The sequence below is a fragment of the Leptonotus elevatus genome, chromosome 2 (genome assembly GCF_054856555.1).
Source record: "Leptonotus elevatus isolate MCC_2025b chromosome 2, RoL_Lele_1.0, whole genome shotgun sequence".
Classification (NCBI taxonomy): Eukaryota; Metazoa; Chordata; class Actinopteri; order Syngnathiformes; family Syngnathidae; genus Leptonotus; species Leptonotus elevatus.
Window position 1 is genome coordinate 12,824,733 of NC_141240.1, and position 22,021 is coordinate 12,846,753.

Here is a 22,021-nt window from a genome sequence, read left to right on the forward strand (position 1 = left end):
TAGTTGACTATAATGTGCTGAAAGTTGGGTAAAAAGTCGATCAATCAATAACATCATTGACATTTTTCAGCCCAATACAGCCCCAACCTTTTTTCTGGCACAGACCGGTTTCGCAATAAAAACATACTGTATTTCATTATAGTTTATCACATTAACAACAAATGATGACAATTATAAATCACCATTACACTGAATGTAGTTATTTTATTTTATAAGTGTGAGCCCTGCACGTTTTTCTCTTTGAAGAGCTGGTCCGGTCTCATTTTGTGTTTAGTAGCATAGCGTGTTTAAGATGGGACACAGGTAACAATTGTTACCGGAAATTATTGCACGTAACATTTTGGAAATGAAGATGGAGCTTCATTTCACACAGCTGCCCACGTTCCTCTCTGTTAGTCCCATGGCCCAGCTGGTATGAATATTTTAAGACGAACTGTGATCAGAATAGCCCAAGCTAACAAGACTAACCGACGTAACCGCTATTCTCATCCACCACCATCTTATTTTTATACCTTTGGACCAACACAGATATACGAAGACTGTGTTGCCTTCTTGACTGGGCATTTCGCTGCTCCACGGAACATTTATAGTCTGGCAACGGCAGCAGATGGGCGAGATGAAAGTGCCGATTAGAAGACGAGATTCTAAAAACGGGATTAGCTATTAGCCGACTTCAAATTTTAGACATTGATGCGGAGGAGTAGGGTCAACTAATAAATTCAACCGCTACCAAAAATAAGTTGAGCTATTTACATCTTTTTTTTTACATGGTGTCGTCATCTACAGAGTTTGAAGAGCATAACAAGCCTTTTTTTCTTCCTTTTTTAATTTTGACAAAGTAAAGAGTACAAAATACATATAATTGTCTTTCAAATGCAGGGAGCAAAAGTGAAAAGTGGTCAGAAAAAGTGAAGTATAAAGTACAGAACCCTGAAAATTTTCCACAAGTACAGTAGCAAATTACAGCGGTGCCTTGACATACAAGTTTGCCACGTTGTGCGACTAAGCTCGTAACTCAAATCACTCACATCTTAAATCAACTTTCCCCATTGAAACAAACAAACAGAAATGCCATTAGACTCAAGGAGAACTTACCCAACCAGCGACCACCACTTCCAGTGCTTATTGATAGCACGGTCACTTGCAATTGTCATTTTTTTGGGAGACTTACCGAGGAAAAAAAGGTACCTCTTGAAATACGCGACGTTTAAAACGAATGATCTTTACGCTGGCACAACTGAGCAATGTGGATTCACGTGGATGTTGGGCAACAGTTTGTGAGCCAAACTAATATTTGTCCAGTGTTTGTAAAGTAAATTTGGTTGTCAACAAAGTGGTTCCACATTAATTGCTCCATTCTTTTCACTTCATTAAATAATAATAATAATCATCATCATCATCATCATGCTTGTATTGTTACCTGTACTGTGCAATTTGAGATTTTTTTTTTATAAATGTAAAATGCACTATAAATGAAATTTATTATTATTATTATTATTATTATGGCTTATTTGCCTTTATTTTAATGTACGCTAACCCATAAAACAAAAACATTGCTGTGTAATGATAATATAATAATTGTAATTTATTGCTTGTGTTGGTCTACAAAAAACAAGGAAAAGAGGCCCTTTGAAAAGAATACTGCATATTAACTCATAATGTTGAGGGGAAAATAATGCAATCGGCTCGCATCTCGAAAAACTTGCAAGTCGGGACACTCGTAAGGCACCACTCTTTTTGTAATTTATGTGCGCGTGTATGTGTGTGTGTGTGTGTGTGTGTGTGTGTGTGAGGGGGTGTTAGAAGCAGCAAAAAGGCATCAGCATAAACAGCAATGCTGACCAATGGTAGTGTTCTAGAGGAACAAACTCTGCTGAAGTGCTTGTGGAAAAGAGTGGGCAATACACACACACACACAAACGCCGAGAGGGTTCGGCACTCCTGCTGCAACTCCCCACCCTCGCCCTCACTGAGTGCCACTGTTTTATCTCTGTCCTGCAGATGGAGGTAGTGAGCACGTTCAAGCGAAGCGGCTCGTTTCAGGGAGCAGTGAGAAGGCGCTCCTCCGTGCTCAGTCAGCTGCACGACGTAAACACTATATCTACCCCCTCTCACGTAGCTCTCTCCACCGCAACAGCCAATACCAGCCCAGCCCCAGGGAGTGAGTCCGCCGAAAGCATGCACACACACTGTCCTTACACACACACACACGCACACACGCGAGCACACGCGCCCACACACACGCAAACATGCACGGCACGTGGACTTGCAGTATTTTACTGTCTCTGGTTGTGCCCCTCCCCCTCCAGCTCGCCCGCTGCTCATGCGTGTACAACGAATCCTCTATTCTTTTTTTTTTTCTTTCTTATTCTCCCTTTCAAACAGCACCCGGTCCTGACCAGCTGTGCAATTCTGGTCTGATCTGGTCTGGTCCTAATCCAGGTCTGGTCCCAGTCCAGAGTGTGTTTGGTTTTTAGTGTTGAGTGTTGAGTGTGGTGCAGGAGGTTGCTCGCCGTTGGCGCTCTGTGTCAAGAGTGGAGGAAGACGGACGTTTTAAAGTAAATAATGTATCAAAATGACGATGGGGTATTTCCAAAAGGAAATGAAATGATAAGGGTCAAAGTTCACAGAGCAAAGGGCATCTCCTGCTGCACCATGTCTTCAAGTGTGTGTGTCAATGAGGTCAAGCCAGGTTTGTGTGTTGAACGGCAAACAAAATCAGCATAACGTGGGAGTGATTTTCTAAAGCTGTAAACCTTCGAGTATAAAAGCCCTTAAAAAAAAAACGCCGCTGTTGCCTAACTTGCCATTCTAAGTTGAGTTTCCCTTTTAGCTTTTTTTCTCCTCCGCCTCCTCTCACTTTTGTTGTGGATGGATTCTTTCTGTGACACGACTTTCAGCTTCAGCGTCTCACGTTTGCCTCTCGTCCCGAGCGCTCCAACAAAATGTGTGCCTTCTCTCCCTGCCTGTCTCGTTAACTTTTCTCTCTTTCTCCAATCTTGACTTTCTCTTTGCTGTATGTTCTTTTTCCTTTGAGATATTACAGGTTTCCGGTTTGCCCCGAGTGCTCATAAAGACTGTGAAATGTACTTTGTTCGTCCATAAGTAGAGTTGTTAGATGTATTTGGATTGCCGCAGATCTGAATACAGGCTCTTGTCTAGCATAACGATAAGATTCCTTTAGATGTTCTCATCATTTTTTTCCCCTGTTCCTCCTTCTTTTGTCATTTCCCTCGTCCTTGATTTCATCTCCTCCCGGAGAGTCGCACCTCCCCACCTCATGTTTCCTCTTGATTTCTCTGTATGTCAGTTCGGCGAGCGTCTGTGTTTGTGTGTGCACTTGCTGACGTGCGCAAGTGTTCCTCAGTCTGCGTGTTAGAAGGCACGTGTGCGTGCGTGCGTGTGTGTGTGCCGGTGCTTTTGGCGTGTCTTTGTGTGTGCATGCTAGTGCGTGCTTGTGCTGTCTCCTCATCAGTCTTCTCAGTTGCTTCTCCTTTCCAACCTTGCTCCTTCCCTCATGCCCTTTGACCTCCCGCCATCCCACGCTGCCTTCTTCTTCTTCATTTTGCCCCAAGTGATGACGTGTAGGGGTAGGCAGAGAGGCTCGCGTCTGCGCTAAACCACGCTGGTCATTCTCTACAGACACAAGAAGTCGTTCTTTGGGAACATTTCTGTCTTGCCCATCATGATTGCCGTGTAGTACATCATGAATTGTTTGGCAATTTCACCCCCAGGCCTTTGAATTTGAGCTGAAACACTGTGTGGCTGGCTGGGAGAGGTAACATGAAGGTGCGTGTGTACAGTGACAAAGGTGCTGCTGCTGGTTAGTTTGATTATTTAAAAAAAAAAAATCAAATAAAGTTTTTTCCCTCAGTAGTTCTTGAAAAGCTTGTTGTGAGCACCTGATCTGACACGTGTATGTTGTGGCTTTGACATTATACAGCCCAGTAAATCTTATAGTTATAAGAATTATCCTACAGGATATTATGACTTATACTAAAAGTAAGTCGTCCCACGTTTGTCGACTGTACTTACATTTGGTTTAAAGATGATCTTAGTTTTCTCAGGGCAAAGGTCCAAACCTCAAAATGTCCTTTTTATTATCATATTAATTTGTCAATTTGTAAATATGGAGATTTTCTTTCCATTGGAAAAATATTATCTGTGTGTACCATAAATGAAACGATTTTGATCTTAATAAAGAAGAAGAATGCAAAAACATCTAAACCCTTCCCTTAAAAAGCAAGTCGAGTAAAAAAAAAAAAATCTTTATAATGTATTCTATGCGGCTCCATTAGTCTAAATGCGGTATTCTGATTAATATTGCATTTGTGAAATAGGAATTAACTCATTAAGGCCTAAAGCACTTGGCAAAACATGCCTCTAAAACCTACGGGTGACTTTAGAAGTGTTCCTGGAAATTCAACAATATTGTCAATGCCTACTAAAAAAATTATATAATAAAAACATAATTCCAAAAACATTTGAGCGCTTACACCTGTGGCGTTCACACAAACCTAAGTTTTGTATTATTATAAATCTTCAGTTCAATATTTAAAAAATTAATAAATCAACAAACAACTGTGCTGCATCTGTGGGTGTATGCACCGTCAACACCGGAGTGCACTTGTAATCACTCGGGGGCTCGAGTGGTAATTGTTCATCGTCCATTTCATTCCAAAGCCGTCAAAATTTTCAACATCCTCATTGTCTGCAAACATATTTCGGAGCGGTATGTCACTGTCGACTTCCTACTCTGGTTCGAAGTTCTCCCGCACCGTAACTTGCGCGAATCTGCATCGACCCAAATTCCAGGACATGCTACGTGGCCCGCGTCGCCCTCACGTGCATATTCTGATGCATTTCATCGGCTAAGGGACCAAGAATGTCTTTTTTTGCACAAATCCACTACTTCCTGAACTCGATATCACTCCTTCATTTCCTGTCTTCGGGTGTGGCTGACCTCAGTAACCACGACGACAATGGCCAGACACACCTGGATTAATCAGTTTGTCCAATCATGAAAAACAGGAAACGAAGGAGTGGTGTTAAATTCAGGAAGTAGTCCAGCTGTGCAAAACAAAGCAAAATGGCATGACACCGCTTTCGTGGTTTAAAGGTAGAAGAGCGCTAGCGCGCAACTAATGGCAGAAACACGGTAACGCGCTCCTGGCAATAACGGGTTAAGAAAAAAAAAATCCACCCGTTTTTATCCTTCTCAGGGGGCGGCCATTTTGACATTTGCTGTCTACTGACTCACGTCTGCTTAGGGAACGAGTAACGCCCAATCACAACACACAAGGTGTAAATTCCAGTACAAATGATATTGGCCTAAATTTCAAGTAACATTTGAAGGAAAATTAGGCCTAACTCTCAAGTTGGCTTAATGTCAACATGCTTACCTTCAAGTAACATCTCGACAGCAGTATCATTGAAACGATCCGTTCCCCAAAATGATAGTATGCCAAGTGTAACCAAGCCTTGTGGCATGAACTGATGAAACCTTCTCGGATGAGGGAGGAAACGTCTTCTAAGACAAACAGAGCAATCAAGTGGCAATCGATTCACTGCCCTGAGATAGGCAGACAATGAAAGATTTGCTTGGTCGTTCTATTTCCCACTTCAGACACCCAAATATTTGTTATGAAACAATTGAAGCCAATGTTGCATAATATGTCCCAGCCTTGCATCGAGTCATGTTACCTGGAAGCCTTTGAGTGCCGCTCGTTGTTCAGATAACTTCACGTGTTTACGCCGCTCGCATTTCTCTGCAAAGCCCTCAGACTTAAACATATTCGATTTTGAGATGTAAGAAGGAAGATGTGCGTCTTTCGTGCTTTCATCCACTTGAGCTGTGCTGGACCTTTGGGATCCCTGTGGATCCAGTTTGTTTTCATTTCATGTTGGCCTGGTTTCATCTACATACTTTACAGCAGAGTTCAGAAAAAAAAGATGGCAGTGCGAGTCCTCTCTCAACTTTCCCTTCAGTTCCTTCATTCGTTCTCGTCTTCCTGCATATTTTAAGGAGGAGGTGTTAGCCAAACTGAGAATGATTGGCGCGAGGGCTGCCGAGGTGCTGCTTAAGTGAAAAGCATGCATATCAAAAGGACTCATGTGACGTCACATTTGGGAACTACTTTATGCAACAGCCATCTACCTCACAGCTTCTGTCTGTATTTACGTTGCACCTTCTTTCTTTTTTCACACAACAGCCTCAAACTTCCAGTGCCTCTTTCCTCGTACCTTTTAATCATCATCGTTTTTCCATCAAGCTACGCTGAGAGGGGCGGGATGAAGGGAGGGAGGGAGGGAGAGAAGCTGAGAGAGAAAGCAGTACCACAGCAGTGCCCTGACCTCCAGGCCTGCCTGGTCACACTGCGGGCGATTTATACTCGAACGTTTACGGGGACAAAAATGAAAACAAACCAACAAAGTGAGAAAGTAACATTCTGAAACCTTCTCAGTCTGCATGAAGTGTTTTTCTGCTGTCTGACAGGCTCTTTGGAAAAACAGATAAGCACTGAACCTACTGCTTGACCGTCTGTCTGTCTGTCTTGTCTGTCCGTCAGTTTGTCTGTCCGCCAGTCTATCACCTACGCCAGAGACATGCGTAGAGACTTCTCAGAGTTTGGCCAACCGCAGCATTGAGCTGCCCGATTGCGCGCCTTTCAAAAGTCGGGTCGCTGTTGCAGTTGCTAGCAAAGCCGTTGGCCAAGCGGTCTCTACGCGAGTCTCTGTCTGCTCGTGCCTGTCTGGATTCTTGCATTCAACTTCTGCTCATTCTGCTTTTCTTCTGTTTGGGCTTGAGGGAAAGGTTGCATGGACCGCCCGCCCACCCGCCATGGCAACGGAATGCCTTTATGCACGCCTACGCCACACACACACACACACACTGCATAATGCACCCACCTCCCAATACACTCATGGACCTCATTCTGGTGTGTGTTGGTTGGTATGACACAGAGCGAGCGAGACTGTGAGTGACGGTGAACTGATTCAGCATGACCTGGCCGCCTGTGGACGCGTGACACGGCTGACTTTGAGCCAATCACCTCTTGTTTTGAAGAATCTAACCAATCGCGTGCTCTTAGAACCTGCTGTGATGTCTGCTTTCTTTTTTTTTGCAACTCTTCAATTTTTTTATTCTTTTTTTTCATGTCCCGCAGCAAACCTTCTCATCAGCATCATCCTGATTCCACTCTGCTCGCTATTTGTTTCTCACCCGCTGCATGACTGCAGGACAATTAGCAAGCGTGTGTAAAAGACTGACTCAGAACTCGCAGTGCACAACTTTCCAATGCATGCAGATGTCCAAAGCTCCAAGCTCACTACATGGAAAAATCTAACTCTTCCTCCATTATGTTACAATGGCTGCATGTGTGTGTGCGTGCGCGTGCGTGCGTGTGTGCGTGTAGCCACTTGGTGATTTTTTTTTATTCTACATTCAACTAACTCACTATAACTGCTTCTTCTCCATCTGTGCCTGGCATTTAGCCTCACCTGTGTGTGCATGCACGCTATCCAGTATGCTACGGTGCGAGTGTATTTCACCACACACACACGGACACACACATTTGCACACACGTACACGCACATCAGGTGTGTATTATGCGAGGTGTTTGCTGCTTCTGTGGTCTTTGTGGATGCTGCAAGGTCTGTCTGGTGTGTAAGAACTGACATAAGTGTTTGTCAACAGCAAACTCATTTTAAAACACCTTTTTTTTTTTTTTACATCTTTTGGCGACACACAAGATCAGGTGGACTTCCTCTGTACTTAACTCATTCACTGCCATTGACGCCTATAGATGTCAAAAATTAGTTTGAACTATTTCTATTAGTTTAAAAATGTTTCCCCACTTTTGTTAACAACAGTATGAAAACCTATATTTTTTTATTGCACATTTAGAACAGATATAAAATGTGTAATTAATTGTGAGTTAACTAGTGAAGTAATGCGATTAATTACAATTAAAAAAAAATATCGCCTGACGCCCCTAATTTTTTATATTTTCTTAAAAAGAAAAAGAAAAAAAATATTTAATAAAAGAAAAAATATATCTATATTATATATATATAGATATATATATTTTTTAAGATAATCTTTTCTTTAAAAAAAAAAATTTTAAGAAGAAAAGATCATCATCATCATCGCCGTAAGGCGATTAAAATTTGTCATCGTAATTAATCGCATGACTTCACTAGTTAACTCGCATTTTATATTCTGTTCTAAATATACAATAAAAAAAAATCTAGGTTTTCATACTCTTGTTAACAAAAGTGGGAAAAAAATGTTAAACTAATAAAAAAATAGTTCTAATGAATTTTTGACGTATATAGGCGTCAATGGCAGTGAATGAGTTAAGATACAGTTAATTCATTTTTAATATATGAATTCAATGCATCCCACGGCATCCGTCTATCTGGGCTGTTAAACAAATGACTTCTTTCTTTATGTCCGAGTGCCCCCAAATTCCGCGATTCGGGTCTGTTGGCTGTAGACTGAAAACATTTGGGTTTGACATCAAACAATTTATATGAGACATTATATCAATATTTTAGCTTTTATTTCCAGGTATTTACTGCTGGATCGGGTCCATAATTTACAAAATAGCAACATTTATTTGAGTCTGACTGTTTTTCATATGAGCAAGGTAGTAGTGCTCTAACTGGCGGGCGGGTTTTGTTGGCCATATGTTTGCCCACATTTATTATTCAAATAATAAATCTCAGTGATTTTGCCAACTCAGTTTCAGATTGGAATTCTGCTTGTGAAGACGCAACTTAGTAATATTCGCCACACCAGGTGTAACCAGCATGCGTAGCTGTCTATAAATTAACTCAACAGAAATATTTTGTGTGCCAATTTGAAGGAAAAAAATGCAATCAAACTGATTGCGAGATCCTTCATCACGCAGCAAGATAATCATAATAATAACACATAACCAAAACATCATAGACAGAATTGTAATGTTTTAGAAGTAGTCCGTCTCCAGATTTAAACCTGTAGAGCACACGTGTCAAGATCCGGTCCTCGAGGGCCTGAGTCCTGCATGTTTTCGAGGTTTCTCTACTCCAACACACCTGATTCAATGATCAGGATCATTATCAGGCTCCCGCAGAGCTTGCTGATAAGCTTAAATATGAATCAGCTGTGTTGAACGTGGGAAACCTCAAAAACATGACCCTGGGGATCGATAAAGTCTCTGGTCAGTTCAAAATAACGGAATGAAAAATTTGCTGATTCAATATTTCCCTGTCACTTCCACTTCAGACAGATTATCCAATCATCATTCAGAAGTCAAGTGTCCGGACCAACCCACCGTCTCATCGGCGGTCCAAGGGGCGGGATACAATGATAATTTCGTAGATGCAATTTTTTGGGTCATATTTTTCGTCATGAAAATTGTTTTTCAGACGAAAATGAAATGAAAACTAAAATAAGAGCCATTGACTGACAATTTCGTCAGTGACTAAAAGGAAAACAACTCACTCAATTCACAAAATCCAATCAGAAGGAGGAATGAAACGTGCGTGGCAGGAAGGATCCACTCAGAAATTGTTCACTGCACTTTTTATAATGTTCAAACGTTTACATTCATTGTGCAGCTGTCGAATGAATCTCAGACTTTTTTTTTTAGTTTTAAGATGGCATATTATTGTCAGTTCAACATGTTTCGCTACAAATAGGTGTGTTATGCTTTTCTGTATAAAAGTGTATGCTTAAGGAAAACATTGGGTGGATTGTCAATTTAGTCGACTAAAATTGCTCTTTATTTTCATCGACTACTAACTACTAACTACTAACTCAAATACAATCAGATGACTAAAACTTTAATTAATTTTAGTCAAAAGAATATAACTTCAACTAAATGAAAATTTCTAGTCAAAATGACCACTGGCGGAATAAAGCCCGGCATTTATCCAATGACCTTCCAGATTGGCGCAGTTGAAACAACCCACTTGATGCCCCCTCAGACAAGCAGTTGATGCGCAGCGGCCATGAATGAGAAGGAAGTCATGTCAGTTACATGTGCTAAGTATCTGATTCTGAACAAAATATGAAATTATTCTAGTGCATATTCAGTCAATGGAATGCACACATAGTAGTTCATATTTCAGCGCAGACGTAAATACATGTAAGTAGAAAAACTTGTATTAATTTCTTGTCCGCACATGAATATTTTGATGTCAAAGTCAAATGTTTTCAGTCTCCTTGTTCCAATACATTTGGAGGGCAGTGCAGTTTGACGAACAGCTGGAAAATAAAGAGCTCGTCCAGATGTACAACTTGTAGTCATTGAAAGTTAACCGTAATGCCACCTGGCCCTGAGTGTCCGTCTGTTTGTGTCCGTGTGTCTGTCTTCTGGAGGAGACCAGTCGGTCTTTGCGGGTTTCCCTTGACTTTTTCCCCAGTTGAGTGTCTGACTCCTCCTTCTCTTGTTCTTGTGCTTTCTCCTCCACCTTCCCTTCTTTCGGCAGATGCGAGTGGTGAAAGCATTCCGTAGTTCGGTGTACGAGGGCCGGGAGAAACCAGAATCCCGCAACTCCATCCACAACTTCATGGCCCACCCGGAGTTCCTCATCAATGACCTCATCCACAACATCCCGCTGATTGATGACACTGATGTGGACGACGAATCAGAACTCAGCAGATATCAGCACGTGCACCCGGCCCTTCGCAAGCCGCCACCCCCTCCCACTCAGCCCCAGCCCACGGCCCGCACCCGTCCCGCCCGTCCGTACCGTCAGCATAGCCTCCCGGTGACCCAGTGCAACCGAAACAACAACAACAGCAGCAGCAGCAGCAGCAGCAGCACTTCATCCATCGCCCACGCCAACAAACACAGCATCAACGCCGTCACCCCTAGCAACCAATCCGCTCATTACCACCACCACCATCAACACTGCAACAGCCATCATAGCAGGGACCGGCTGGGGAACCCCCCAACCCCTTACCTAGCCCATCTCTACTGTGTGGAGACCACCTTATAACTGAGAGGGTTGGGGAGAAGGGGAACTGAGTCCTGGGGTGGGGGGGGGGGGGTCATAAGGGAGCAGAGGAGAGAGCTTGAGGACGCACACATGACATTTCCATCCAGACTCTCCTGTGACACAGGAGGGGGGAGGACAATGGCCGCCCACCCCACGTGAATTTTGACGCTATCAAGCCCTTTGACCCCCCCCCCCCCCCCCCAAACTACCACCCCCTCCCCCTCATCCACTTCCCGCCCACCCTGCCTCGACCTCACCCGCTCGTCTATTCAGCCTGCCCTCCGTCTGCTGAAGGTGGCTTTGGAGACGGAAGCCATCCTTCCAAAGCGTCATCAGACCCGGGTCATGTGGTAGCAGGGGCCCGATCCCGTCATTCCTCCCGGTGTTAATTGAGTGTGGTTTGCCATGACCCCACCTACTTGCCTGCCATGACACCACACAGTTAATCTGGTTTGTCATTGAAAACATGGAGCGACTCATTTTGCTTGTAACGTATTTGTTGAAGCTTTAACTTCCTCGTCTTGATTCATTCATTTCTGAACATGATATGGTGCTCATTCCTTTCCACGTTGCTTCACTTCGTCTCTTTGTCCCTGCAGCATGATCTTATTTTTTCGTTTTACTTCCACTATCACTCCTCCCTCTCTTTCAACACGCGTGTTGTCTTGTCTCTTCGGGAGGAAAAAAAGTATATACATTTCAAACAGATACCCTTCATTTAAGCCTAATAATAAAGGAAGGAGTTATACAAATATATATACAGTACATATGTATATATTATATTATTTTTTTTAATTAATAATTGGGAAGCGACAATACAGAACTTGTCATCAGTCGCCAATCCTTGAATGCTGCCCTGTGTCCACATGATATCGTCTGTGTGGGATGTATACATCTATACATACATACATGCATCCCCATGCATACGATGAACTGATGTATGGCGTATGTCTCCATACCGGATCCTTTCCAAGGCTCCTCATTTCCTCTCCGCCCTCGTCCCGCTGTTCCTCTTCCCCTGCTTTGCTCTGCTATTCCCCAGTTTTATTTGATTGATTTATTTATTTTGGAACATTTGTGAAGCATTATCCCTTTAAATGGCATCAGGTCACAATGCACAGACTATATGGCCCTTTAAGACTGACACTCACCTCGAACCCGCTCCCATGCCATGGGGTCAACACCATCATGTACTACTGGATGTATGGATAGATTGATAGATAGAGTGGTTGATTGACTCACACAGGCAAGTACTCATTGTTGGTTTAGCCGCTAAACTTTAGCGCTAGCTTCACCCGCTAAACCAGCCCCTAAACCTAGCACTAAACTTTAACGCCTAAGCCCGTAAATCCTACAATGTAAAACCAATAAGAGCATACTGTGTCACATGATTCATTTTAGTCAGTTCAATGTCCCTACATTAGGCATAAAAGTTAAGCAACCGGCTGATGATTGCTTGAGAAGATTCATATTTTCATATGTGTTACACTTAGCGTTGCTTTAAAACTGGACACAGCACACTTCAAAACTAACCAGCTTGTTTATTTCCAACTGGTAATCCAGCAGTAGGCGGAACCTGACGGCATTTTACGATTTTTTTATATAAAGTGTGACTTTCAGCAGCTCCAAAATCAGATTTAGAGGAAGAAGGTAGTGTTACAATTGTCCCCATTCTAGGCCATGTTTGTATTTTTTTTTATTATTATTTTTTTAAATTATTGTTAGTATTTTCATAGACAATTTGCACACACAATCACAATACTTTATTATTACAATGTTAAAATGGTTATATTTCATTTGACTTCTTTTAAAACATTCCAGCGTCATCTTTATTCTTCTGCTGCGACAAATCATGCATTTTTACTGCCTCATAGTGAGGCGTTTGGGGTCCATTGTGAATTACTGTCCATGATAAAACGAAGGGAACGGACCCATACAATCTTGTACAATCAAAACAGTGTTTATGCTACTATACAGACAGACAACAGCACTTTACTTGGGCAGAAAGATGTGCTTTCTATCGGATAGTTGTGGCTCCGGGGTCAATTGTAACACAATCGCAACAGGTGTGCTATAGACTTGCTGACCCTTTCCAAATCATTTTGAAAGGCTTAATTGAATTCGTTTTCATGTTTTATTTGCCCTGCTAAGCTCATGTGCACATGGCAACCATGTGAAAGAGTTGATGTTTTTAGAACACAGCAGTGCGAGAATATTTTTTGACAACATCCATGATGGTAAGCCCATGTGAGCCCGGCGACATCACATTCCACCACATTCATCTGCGCGACCTTCCGCGGAACATGAAGCACATTCCAAACGAACGTGTCCCCGGTGTCCCATGTTGCGCCACGTGCGGGCGAACGGCTGACTTCATGTTGCCTCCCAGTGCAACGCAATGCAAATCAACTCCCACCCTCCGCTCGCTCGCTCGCTCGCCGCCGCCGCCGCCTCCTTGGCCTCCCGCCTCCCCCACACACACGTTTCTCCTGTTGACTTCCCGACCGGACCCACCACCAGATAAAAGGCAAGGGCGGATAATATGCAACTGACTGACATGTCATCGTGTGTAACCCAGATTAGAACTGCAGTGCAACAGGGATGCTAACACATGCAAAAACAGAGCAGGAACGCGCGTGTCCTGCTAGTTCTGTTTCAAGAGGGGCGCAAGGCTCTCTGGAAAAAACCCGTAACTGTACAGAACTCTTGTCTTCTTGAATGCTCATCATCATCATGGCCGCCACCCACACCTGGGTGTTGGCATTGTGTTACTCTTGTCTGTTTTGAAGCATGCATTTTGGTATCATTAATGTCACTCTTTATGTGTAGGTAAATCATTTAGACTACTGTCACGACTGTGTGCTATGAACTCTCCACATGAATTGCTCTCTCTCTCTCGTGCACGCACGCACACGCGCACACACACACACCTGGTCAAGTCTTAACATTGTCTTTCATTGCCTCGTAGCACAGCTCTGCAGTGCTTCTTTACAGTAAACAAAAAGAAAAAGACACGCACACCAAAACATCCAGAGCAAATCTACAGTGTTGTAAATTAGACGGAGCAGTTCCAAGTTCCCATTTCTGTCCATCTGTCCAGCCATGTTACATTATGATGTTGTGAGATAGATTAACAGAAGGCAAAGCAGAATGTGAAGAAAAAAAAAGAAAAAAAGAATATATTTATCCAAAATTAGAAATTGTACAACTGCGTCAAAACTGTACAGCTCGCCCCTAAATTGCACACATGCAACTTTGATTTACAGGTACTATGTTCCTGGTACTCTATTTTATGCTTCTTTTTTTCCTTTCCTTTTAGTCCTTTTGCTTTTTGTAAGGAGAGGAAAAACTCAACAGAAGCACTTGTACATTACGATGATTACTGATGATTTTCTCCACCGGTGCTCCCACTGAAGGAAAACATACATTGCACATTCTCCTGAGCATATTCCGAGGGCTGTGTTTTCTGTCCGGTGAACAGCCGCTGAAGTGTGCGGAGGTGCCGAGATGCTTTCAAATCCCTTGACACCGCACTGGGTGACTTTGCAGTTAAGCAGGAGACAAATGTACCTTTTGATGGTCTCAAAGGACTGGGGGAAAAAAATGAGGCTGGTCAGCTGGAGGGTGGCTCAAGAGCTAGGGACCGCAGAAGTGCAATGCATCCATTGTGTGCGTTGTTAAGGCTGCTCCTTTAGATCTGCCGCAGCTGTTTACAGCCCGGGGAGAAATTTGGGCTTTTACATGATTCATGATATTGTTGTACATTTTGTGCGTGGAATACCCCCCCCCTCCCCTTCTTGCACAATGCAGAGCTGTTCTGCAGACAGAAAATGCAGCCTGAACTGTGCTGAAATGAAAAAAAAAGACCAAAAAAAAAGACAAAGACTATTGAATATATTAAAGAGTTACCTGCCTGTTATTTAAGCGAATAAATATCTATATATATGAGGAAGAACACACCTGTATACTGTAGACAAACTGTATGGAAATCTAAGATAATTTATCGGGAATTAAATCCTACACCTTTTGTCTGTATGAAAGAAAAAAATACATCAAAGTATTCTACAATAATAACTTTGACAAGTCTGTGTGAGCCTGTGTTGTTTGTTTGTGCCGATTCTCAGTGGTATTAATTAACTCATTGACTGCCATTGACGGCTATAGACGTCGAAAAAGTCATTTGGACTATTTCTATTAGTTTAACATTTTTCCCACTTTTGTTAATAAGAGTGTGAAAACCTAGAAAAAAGATATTATACATTTAGGACAGATATAAAATTTGTGATTAATCAAGAGTTAACTAGTGAAGTCAAGCGATTAATTATGATTTAAAAATGTAATCGCCTGACGCCCCAAATTTATAATATATTTTTTTCTCTCTTTTTAAAAAAAATTAAATTAATTAATTGCTTGATTTCACTAGTTAACTCACAATTAATCACAACATTTATATATCTGTTCTAAGTGTACAATATATTTTTTTTAGGTTTTCATACTCTTGTTAACAAATGTGGGAAAAAATGACAAACTAATTGAAATTGAAATGAATGTTTGACATCGACAGCCGTCAATGGCAGTGAAGGAGTTAATATTGGCCAAAAATATATATAGTAGGGAGCTTCCAACATTCAGAAATGGTTTTAGATTAATGACAGCTCTAGTCCATCTTGAATAGCTTCTCGTCATTAGTACATTTATGGTGTAAAGAGGTCATTTTAGGATAGCTCACACTAAGGATTGAGAAATGTTGCCTGAGAGCAAGATATAGTATATAGATATATAGTGGGGATGGAGAGTATTCAGGCCAATTTAAATTTCTCACTTTTTGTTGTTGCAGCCATTCGCTAAAATCTAAAAAAATTGTTTTATTTCACATTAACGTACACTCAGCACTGCATCTTGACAGAAAGAAACTGAAATGTAGATTTTTTTTTTGCAAATGTATTATAAAAAAGAAAAACTGAAATATCACATGGTCATACTGTAAGTATTCAGACTCTAACGTGCTGTCTGTTTCTTATGATCCCCATTTAAATGGTTCAACTCCATCAATAGAGTCCAACTATGTTTAGTCAAACTGATTGGGCTGGGAAATGACAGAGCACATGAGAATCATGAAGTCAAATGAACTGCCCAAGGAGTTCATAAACAAAATTGGGGGCAAGGCACAAATTAGCCAAAGTCACCAAAAGCAAACAAAAATAACATAGGTAGAGTCGGGGCTTTATGGCAGAGTGGCCTGACTGAAGCCTCTCCTCAGTTCAAGACATATGAAAGCATATAATTTGCCACCAAAAAAAAACACATGAAGGACCCCCATGAGAAATAAGATTATCCGTTCTGATGAGATGAAGACTGAATTTTGTTTCTTTAGTTCTAATTCTAAGCGACATGCATGGAGAAAATCCGGCCAATCCAATCCCCGCAGTGAAACCTGGTGGTGGCAGCATCATGCTATGAGGTTTGTTTTTCAGCTGCAGGGACAGGACGAATGCAGCCAAGTACAGAGAGACCCTGGAAAAAAAGCTCTTCCAGGGTGCATGCTCAGGACCCACAGACTGGGCTGAAGGTTTACCTTCCAACATTGACCTTTGGCACACAGCTAAAAGGACAAAGAAGTGGCTTTAAAACAACTCTGTGGGCCCAGCCAGAGCCCCGATTGAACATTTCTAGTGAAACCCTTAAAATGGCTGGCCATCAATTTTCACCATCCAACCTGATGGAATATATATAACTTTTTTTTAATATATATCAATGGCAAATAAAATGAACTTTTTTGATTTTAGCAAATGGCTGCAATGAGACAAAGAGTGAAAAATTTCAAGGGGTCTGAATACTTTCCATACCCACTGCATATATTCTACAATGGAGGTTATTGGTGTGCAATGTAAAGAGAAGTTCTGGATTGAACTACAACACTTTTGAGTTGCTGTTTGTTTGTGAGAATTGCTGCCTTTTTCTTCTTCTTCAGTAATGGCCCTATTAGCTTGAGATCAAGCCATTGAAGAATTTTCAATTGTTTTATCTTTTATAAAATGCATGTATTTATTTCATGTTTTTGCCACAAAAATGTGGGTATTTTATCTGCATGTTGATAACAGTGAAGAAAATGTTCAGATAGATGTAATCATTGCATTTCAGATCACCAGTCACACAATCACCAGAGCCTTAATGGGGTAGATGCCACGGACTTCCGACTTCCGGGTTTCACAAATTAGCGCTGTTTCCAGCCACTAATGGCCGCGTTCCAGCACTCGCAGCCCCGCCCCTGTGCCCCCCAACCACGTCTCAACTCTCTGAAATGCTTCGGACAACTGAGACACACACACTACACACTCTCACCCGTCGACGGAAACGCGCAAGAACTGGGACGCGGCCCACACGTCGCAAACAGGAAACGAAAACAAAAGCTGATGTGTGAAAACCAGGAAGTCGTTAATCCCGCCTCCTCCGTGGCATATACACCATTAGAAACACACACATCTATCCATTTTCTATAGTGCATGTTAATTATTATTATTATTATTAGGGTCACTGGGTGAGCTGGAGCTCATACCACCTGACTTTGGTCAAGAAGAAGCTGGATCCACCCCGGTCTGGTTGCTCGTCAATCATAGCGCTCATACTGACAAACATATTATTATTATTATTTACATAAGCAGATGCAAAGTCCACAGAGGAAGGTTTGAAGCTAGGATTTAAATTCTGACCTTTTAGAGCTGTGAACAAAACCAATGTTCCATCATGCTGCCTAGTTATAGGAGAGAAAATTCAGATTCTTTAGTATTTATTGGTCCTTTTGAACAAACAATTTTTTTTTTTGAAAATCAACTTCCACATACAACTTTTAATTTGTGTCATATTTGATACATCCGTCACAATGCTTCAAATTCATACATTTATAATAGTCAAAAATATTATAATAAACAGTATTTCCCAAAATCAGAAAGAACATTTCCCACAATTAATAAGTATAGGGGTCTCTCCTTTCTCAATTGGGTCAATACGTCAGGGATTTAATGGGAGAAAAAAAATATATTATACTCATAATGTATTTAATACACTGCAAAAACTAAAATCTTAAGTAAGATATAATTTCTTAAATTTAACCTAAATTTGTTTATTTTGATTTGACAAGGTATTTTTTTTACTTAAAATTAAAGCTCATTGTGCTTATTTTAATATACTTATTACTTAATTATCTTATTTGATCAAGCAGTCTTGGCATTGAGTGTTAACAGCCAGTTTTAAGTACTGTGAGGATTAAAACAAGCTTTTTCTGCATTTTACGATGACAACTAACCAACATCAAAGGCCCTTAACTGGGGTTTCATGAGTTTTCTTATTTTAAGATTTTGCATAATCTAGTAATAAGACAAATGGTTTCCCATAAGACAAATGGGAAAAATCGTGTAATTTGGTTCATTTTGTTATATTTACTAAGATAATTTGTCCTTCTAATATCTGATATTGTTCTTATGTGTATGGATGGAAGAGACAACACTCTTAGTATTAGTCAACGTGCGGAATTATTAGAAGGATCACCGTAACGATCACGTGTCATCTTCCTATCCCGCTATGTCAGCAGGAAGTGGGATTGAAATGTTTTCTTAGAACTGGCGTTTCCACATTGTTGAAGTCTGTCATAGAAATTGGGAGTTTCCATGTAAATTAACCGCCAGTTTTGCTATACTGGAAGTCACTAGTACAGGGCTAAGCAAGTTTGGTCCTAGAGAGCCGCAGTCCTGCATGTTTTTGATGTCTCCCTCCTCAAACACAGCTGAGAGGCTCCCGCAGCACGTAATTATGAGCTGATGATTTGTAACACCTGGGTTGCAGGTCATGTGACCACCGTAAATGTTACGACGCACCGGTGCATAAATGTCCGACTATTTATTGTGAATGAAAATGTTTTAACTGTACTTTAGTTCCCTTTTCTTAAATATTTTCAACTAAAGCGCATTATTTCCATAGTACCGTATATATTAATCATATATTAATGCATCGCTTTGTTTAATCTCGCAATGCATTGTTGTCTATATCAATCCGGTTGAGTGAACATCGATGGTCACTACTTTTCAGAGTGCATTGTGGGTAATTCTGTCATTTTCGCTCCCTGGACATTCGGACGTCACTACAAAATGGCGTGACCCCTCAGTAGGGCACTGTATAGGGAGTAGGGTGAACATTCGGACGCATCCATTATCAACTCCTGTTACACGAATTTAATTTGCCAAATGTGGTCCTCGTCTTTGAGGATGTTCCATTTCAGGTCTTCCACGATCTCTACCTCCTGCTCGTCCTTCACGGACTCCCCCTCACTTTTCTTCCTCCGACTTCTTCCATTTTGGTTGAAAGTAGGTGAACTTACCTGCTGCATTCTTGTAGTGCTCAAACCTGATTGATGGACTGTCACATGACTGCTTTTATATTGACATGCTCATATTTGTCACCAAGAACAAGTAACATGCAGGTATTGCTTGATAAGGCATACACTTCAAATGTAATTTCTTTAGATGGGCCTAAGGCTCAAGTTTCCCCCCTTTTGTCACAAAAAAAAGGTAATGTTTCAGCATTAATAAACGGTCAACAGAAAAACTCTACGTACTCGTGCTCATTTCCCAAGTTTTTATGATATAAAATGGGGGGGGGGGGGGGGGGGGCTTTCATTCGCTTTGTCCAGGCCTCTCCCAAACACACCAATTACGTTTTTAGGTTATCGGTAATAGTGGAGGAATTTTTTTTTAAATATCTGAGTCTTTTTTTTTGCATTTATATACATCTTCACTGCACACATGAAACAGCATTTTCTCAACTAAATGATTCATGACAAAATTGTTGGTAACCCGTGTTAAAACAAAAACAAGGAACAATCAATTCACATTTCTCATTAAACAATCAAAATCTGCCACTACTTCTGAATTGTCATTCAACAAAATTCTTTAAAAACAATAAATGAACCAATGATATAGGTCTGGACAAAAATGATGGTACTCATAACTTACTTTGTTGAATAACCTTTTGATCAATCACTGCAATCTCAACAATTTCTCAACTGTCAGTAATGAGACTTGTACAGGTGTTTCAGTTCCTTCCACAGATGTTCAATATGATTTTAATCAGGGCTCATATAAGGCCACTTCAGAATAGTCCAATGCTTTTCGCTGAGATTTTCTAGGGTGTTTTGAGTAATTGCCCTAAGACCCATGACCTGCTTTGACCCAAGGCAGTAAATTTCTCTCCAGAATGCCTCGAGTCTTGAGATTTCACTGTACCTTGCAGATTCAAGAAATCCTGTGCCAGATCTAGCAAAGCAGCCATATAACATAACCAAGCCTCTTCCATGTTTTCTTGCTATGCTTCATTTTTGAGCCTATGAACATTGAGTTCATGTGCCTTACTAAAACGCTCCAGTTTTGTCTCATCTGTCCAAAGAACATTCTCACAGAAGCTTTGTGGCTTATCAATATGCATTTTCACAAATTCCAGTCTTGCTTTTTATGATTTGCTTTCAACAGTGATGTCCTTCTTGGTCATCTTCCATGACAACTAATGGTGCAAACTGACACTGACCTTGGAGTTCACCTTTGATTTCTTTGGTAGTTGGGCTCTTTGAGTACCATTGAAAGCATCAATTTCCTCTTGCGACCACATTTAGGGAGGTTGGCTAGTCCCGTGGATCATACATTTTTGTATATGTGCCACTGTTGACATACGGACATCAAGCTGCTTGGAGATGGCCATATAGCCTTTAACATGCTTGACTATAATTTTCATTCGAATCTCCTAAGACAATAATTTGCTTTTTGTCGTCCATGTTTAGTGTGGTCACCATGTCATCAAAAAGCACAATGACTATTTGTTACCCTTTAAGTAGGCAGACTCAATGATTATGAGTTTGAATACATCATGATGCCAAATAAAGGACACAGGCACACCTGAGTTGAACATGTCCCTGTGGTCAAAACATTATGTAGCTTTTATAGCAGTATACCATCATTTTTGTCTAGGCCTGTTCCATTAACTATGGCTGATTTTGATTGTTTAAAGCAGTGGTGGGCAAACTCAGTCCTCAAGGGCTCTGCAGGTTTCCCCTGCTGCAACTCAGCTGATTCCAATCAACAGGATCGTTACCACGCTTATGCAGAGCTTGCTGATGAGCTGATCATATATCAGCTGTGTTGGAGAAGGGAAACATCCAAAACCTGCAGGACTCCGGCCCTCGAGGACCGAGTGTGCCCACCCCTGGTTTAAAGGATCTTTGTGCAGTTTGTCACTTTTATACTCGCAACTGCCACCTCTGGCCCAAAGCGCAAGTGCAGCATGTGTCAGGCTCGTTCATGGTGCGCATGACAGTACGTGCACGATCTTAAAGCGACAGCCACAGTTGACAAACGAAGACATGACTTCAAATGAGGTAAGAAAAACGCCGCCCCTCCCCAAACAAACTGTGGAGTGTGCAGGGTCCGCACACTCTTACTAAAGCTGATAGGTGCAGTCAGAGAAAAACAGTCAGGGCTCTTCGTACTCATCTGGGCATTGATGGAGCATGCATGATGTAGAAAAAGCTTTACTATTACCTTATAAGTTTCAAGTAGTGTTAATTTTGTTAACGAAACAAATTACAAATATTTTCGTCAACAAACATTTTTCACCTGACGAAAACGAAAAAAACATTCAAAAAGTAAAGCACTACCGGCCATGCTATTCTTGGCCTGGAAGGAAGACGACGTGATATATGGACACATATGGACGCTACATTGAAATGGAGAGAAACGCTAAGCTTGATTTTAGTCGGAGCAAAGGAATGTGATCAAATTAACACTAGTTTCAAGTGGTTTCGGTGACCAATGTAGGTTTTTCTTTCAATAACAGAGGGTTACCAACAATTGTGTTTACTTTGCGTATAGACCTTTTGCACCTTCGTCGGGTGACTTCACCAGTGTGGACGGCGGAGGTGAATGGATGTTGAAGTGGACTGGATACGGTGCAACTTAGCGACTTTTATTTATTATTGCCCATCTAACCA

General features: G+C 41.4%; 1 protein-coding gene across 5 annotated transcripts in view; it reads left to right on the forward strand.

Moving 5' to 3' along the window:
• Positions 1-15,078, forward strand: part of atp2b3b (ATPase plasma membrane Ca2+ transporting 3b) — a 62,037-nt gene extending 46,959 nt beyond the window's left edge. For 2 of the 5 annotated variants that reach the window (XM_086070020.1, XM_086070021.1), the window contains 3 exons: positions 2,002-2,161; positions 2,386-2,442; positions 10,480-10,651. In XM_086070020.1, coding sequence (XP_085926146.1) covers positions 2,002-2,161; positions 2,386-2,442; positions 10,480-10,505 — 243 coding nt within the window. In that variant the 3' untranslated portion in view covers positions 10,506-10,651. Of the gene's footprint in view, positions 1-2,001; positions 2,162-2,385; positions 2,443-10,479 lie in introns of all 5 variants that reach the window. The other 3 variants (XM_086070018.1, XM_086070019.1, XM_086070022.1) reach the window with 2 other exon arrangements.
• Positions 15,079-22,021: the final 6,943 nt, after the last annotated feature.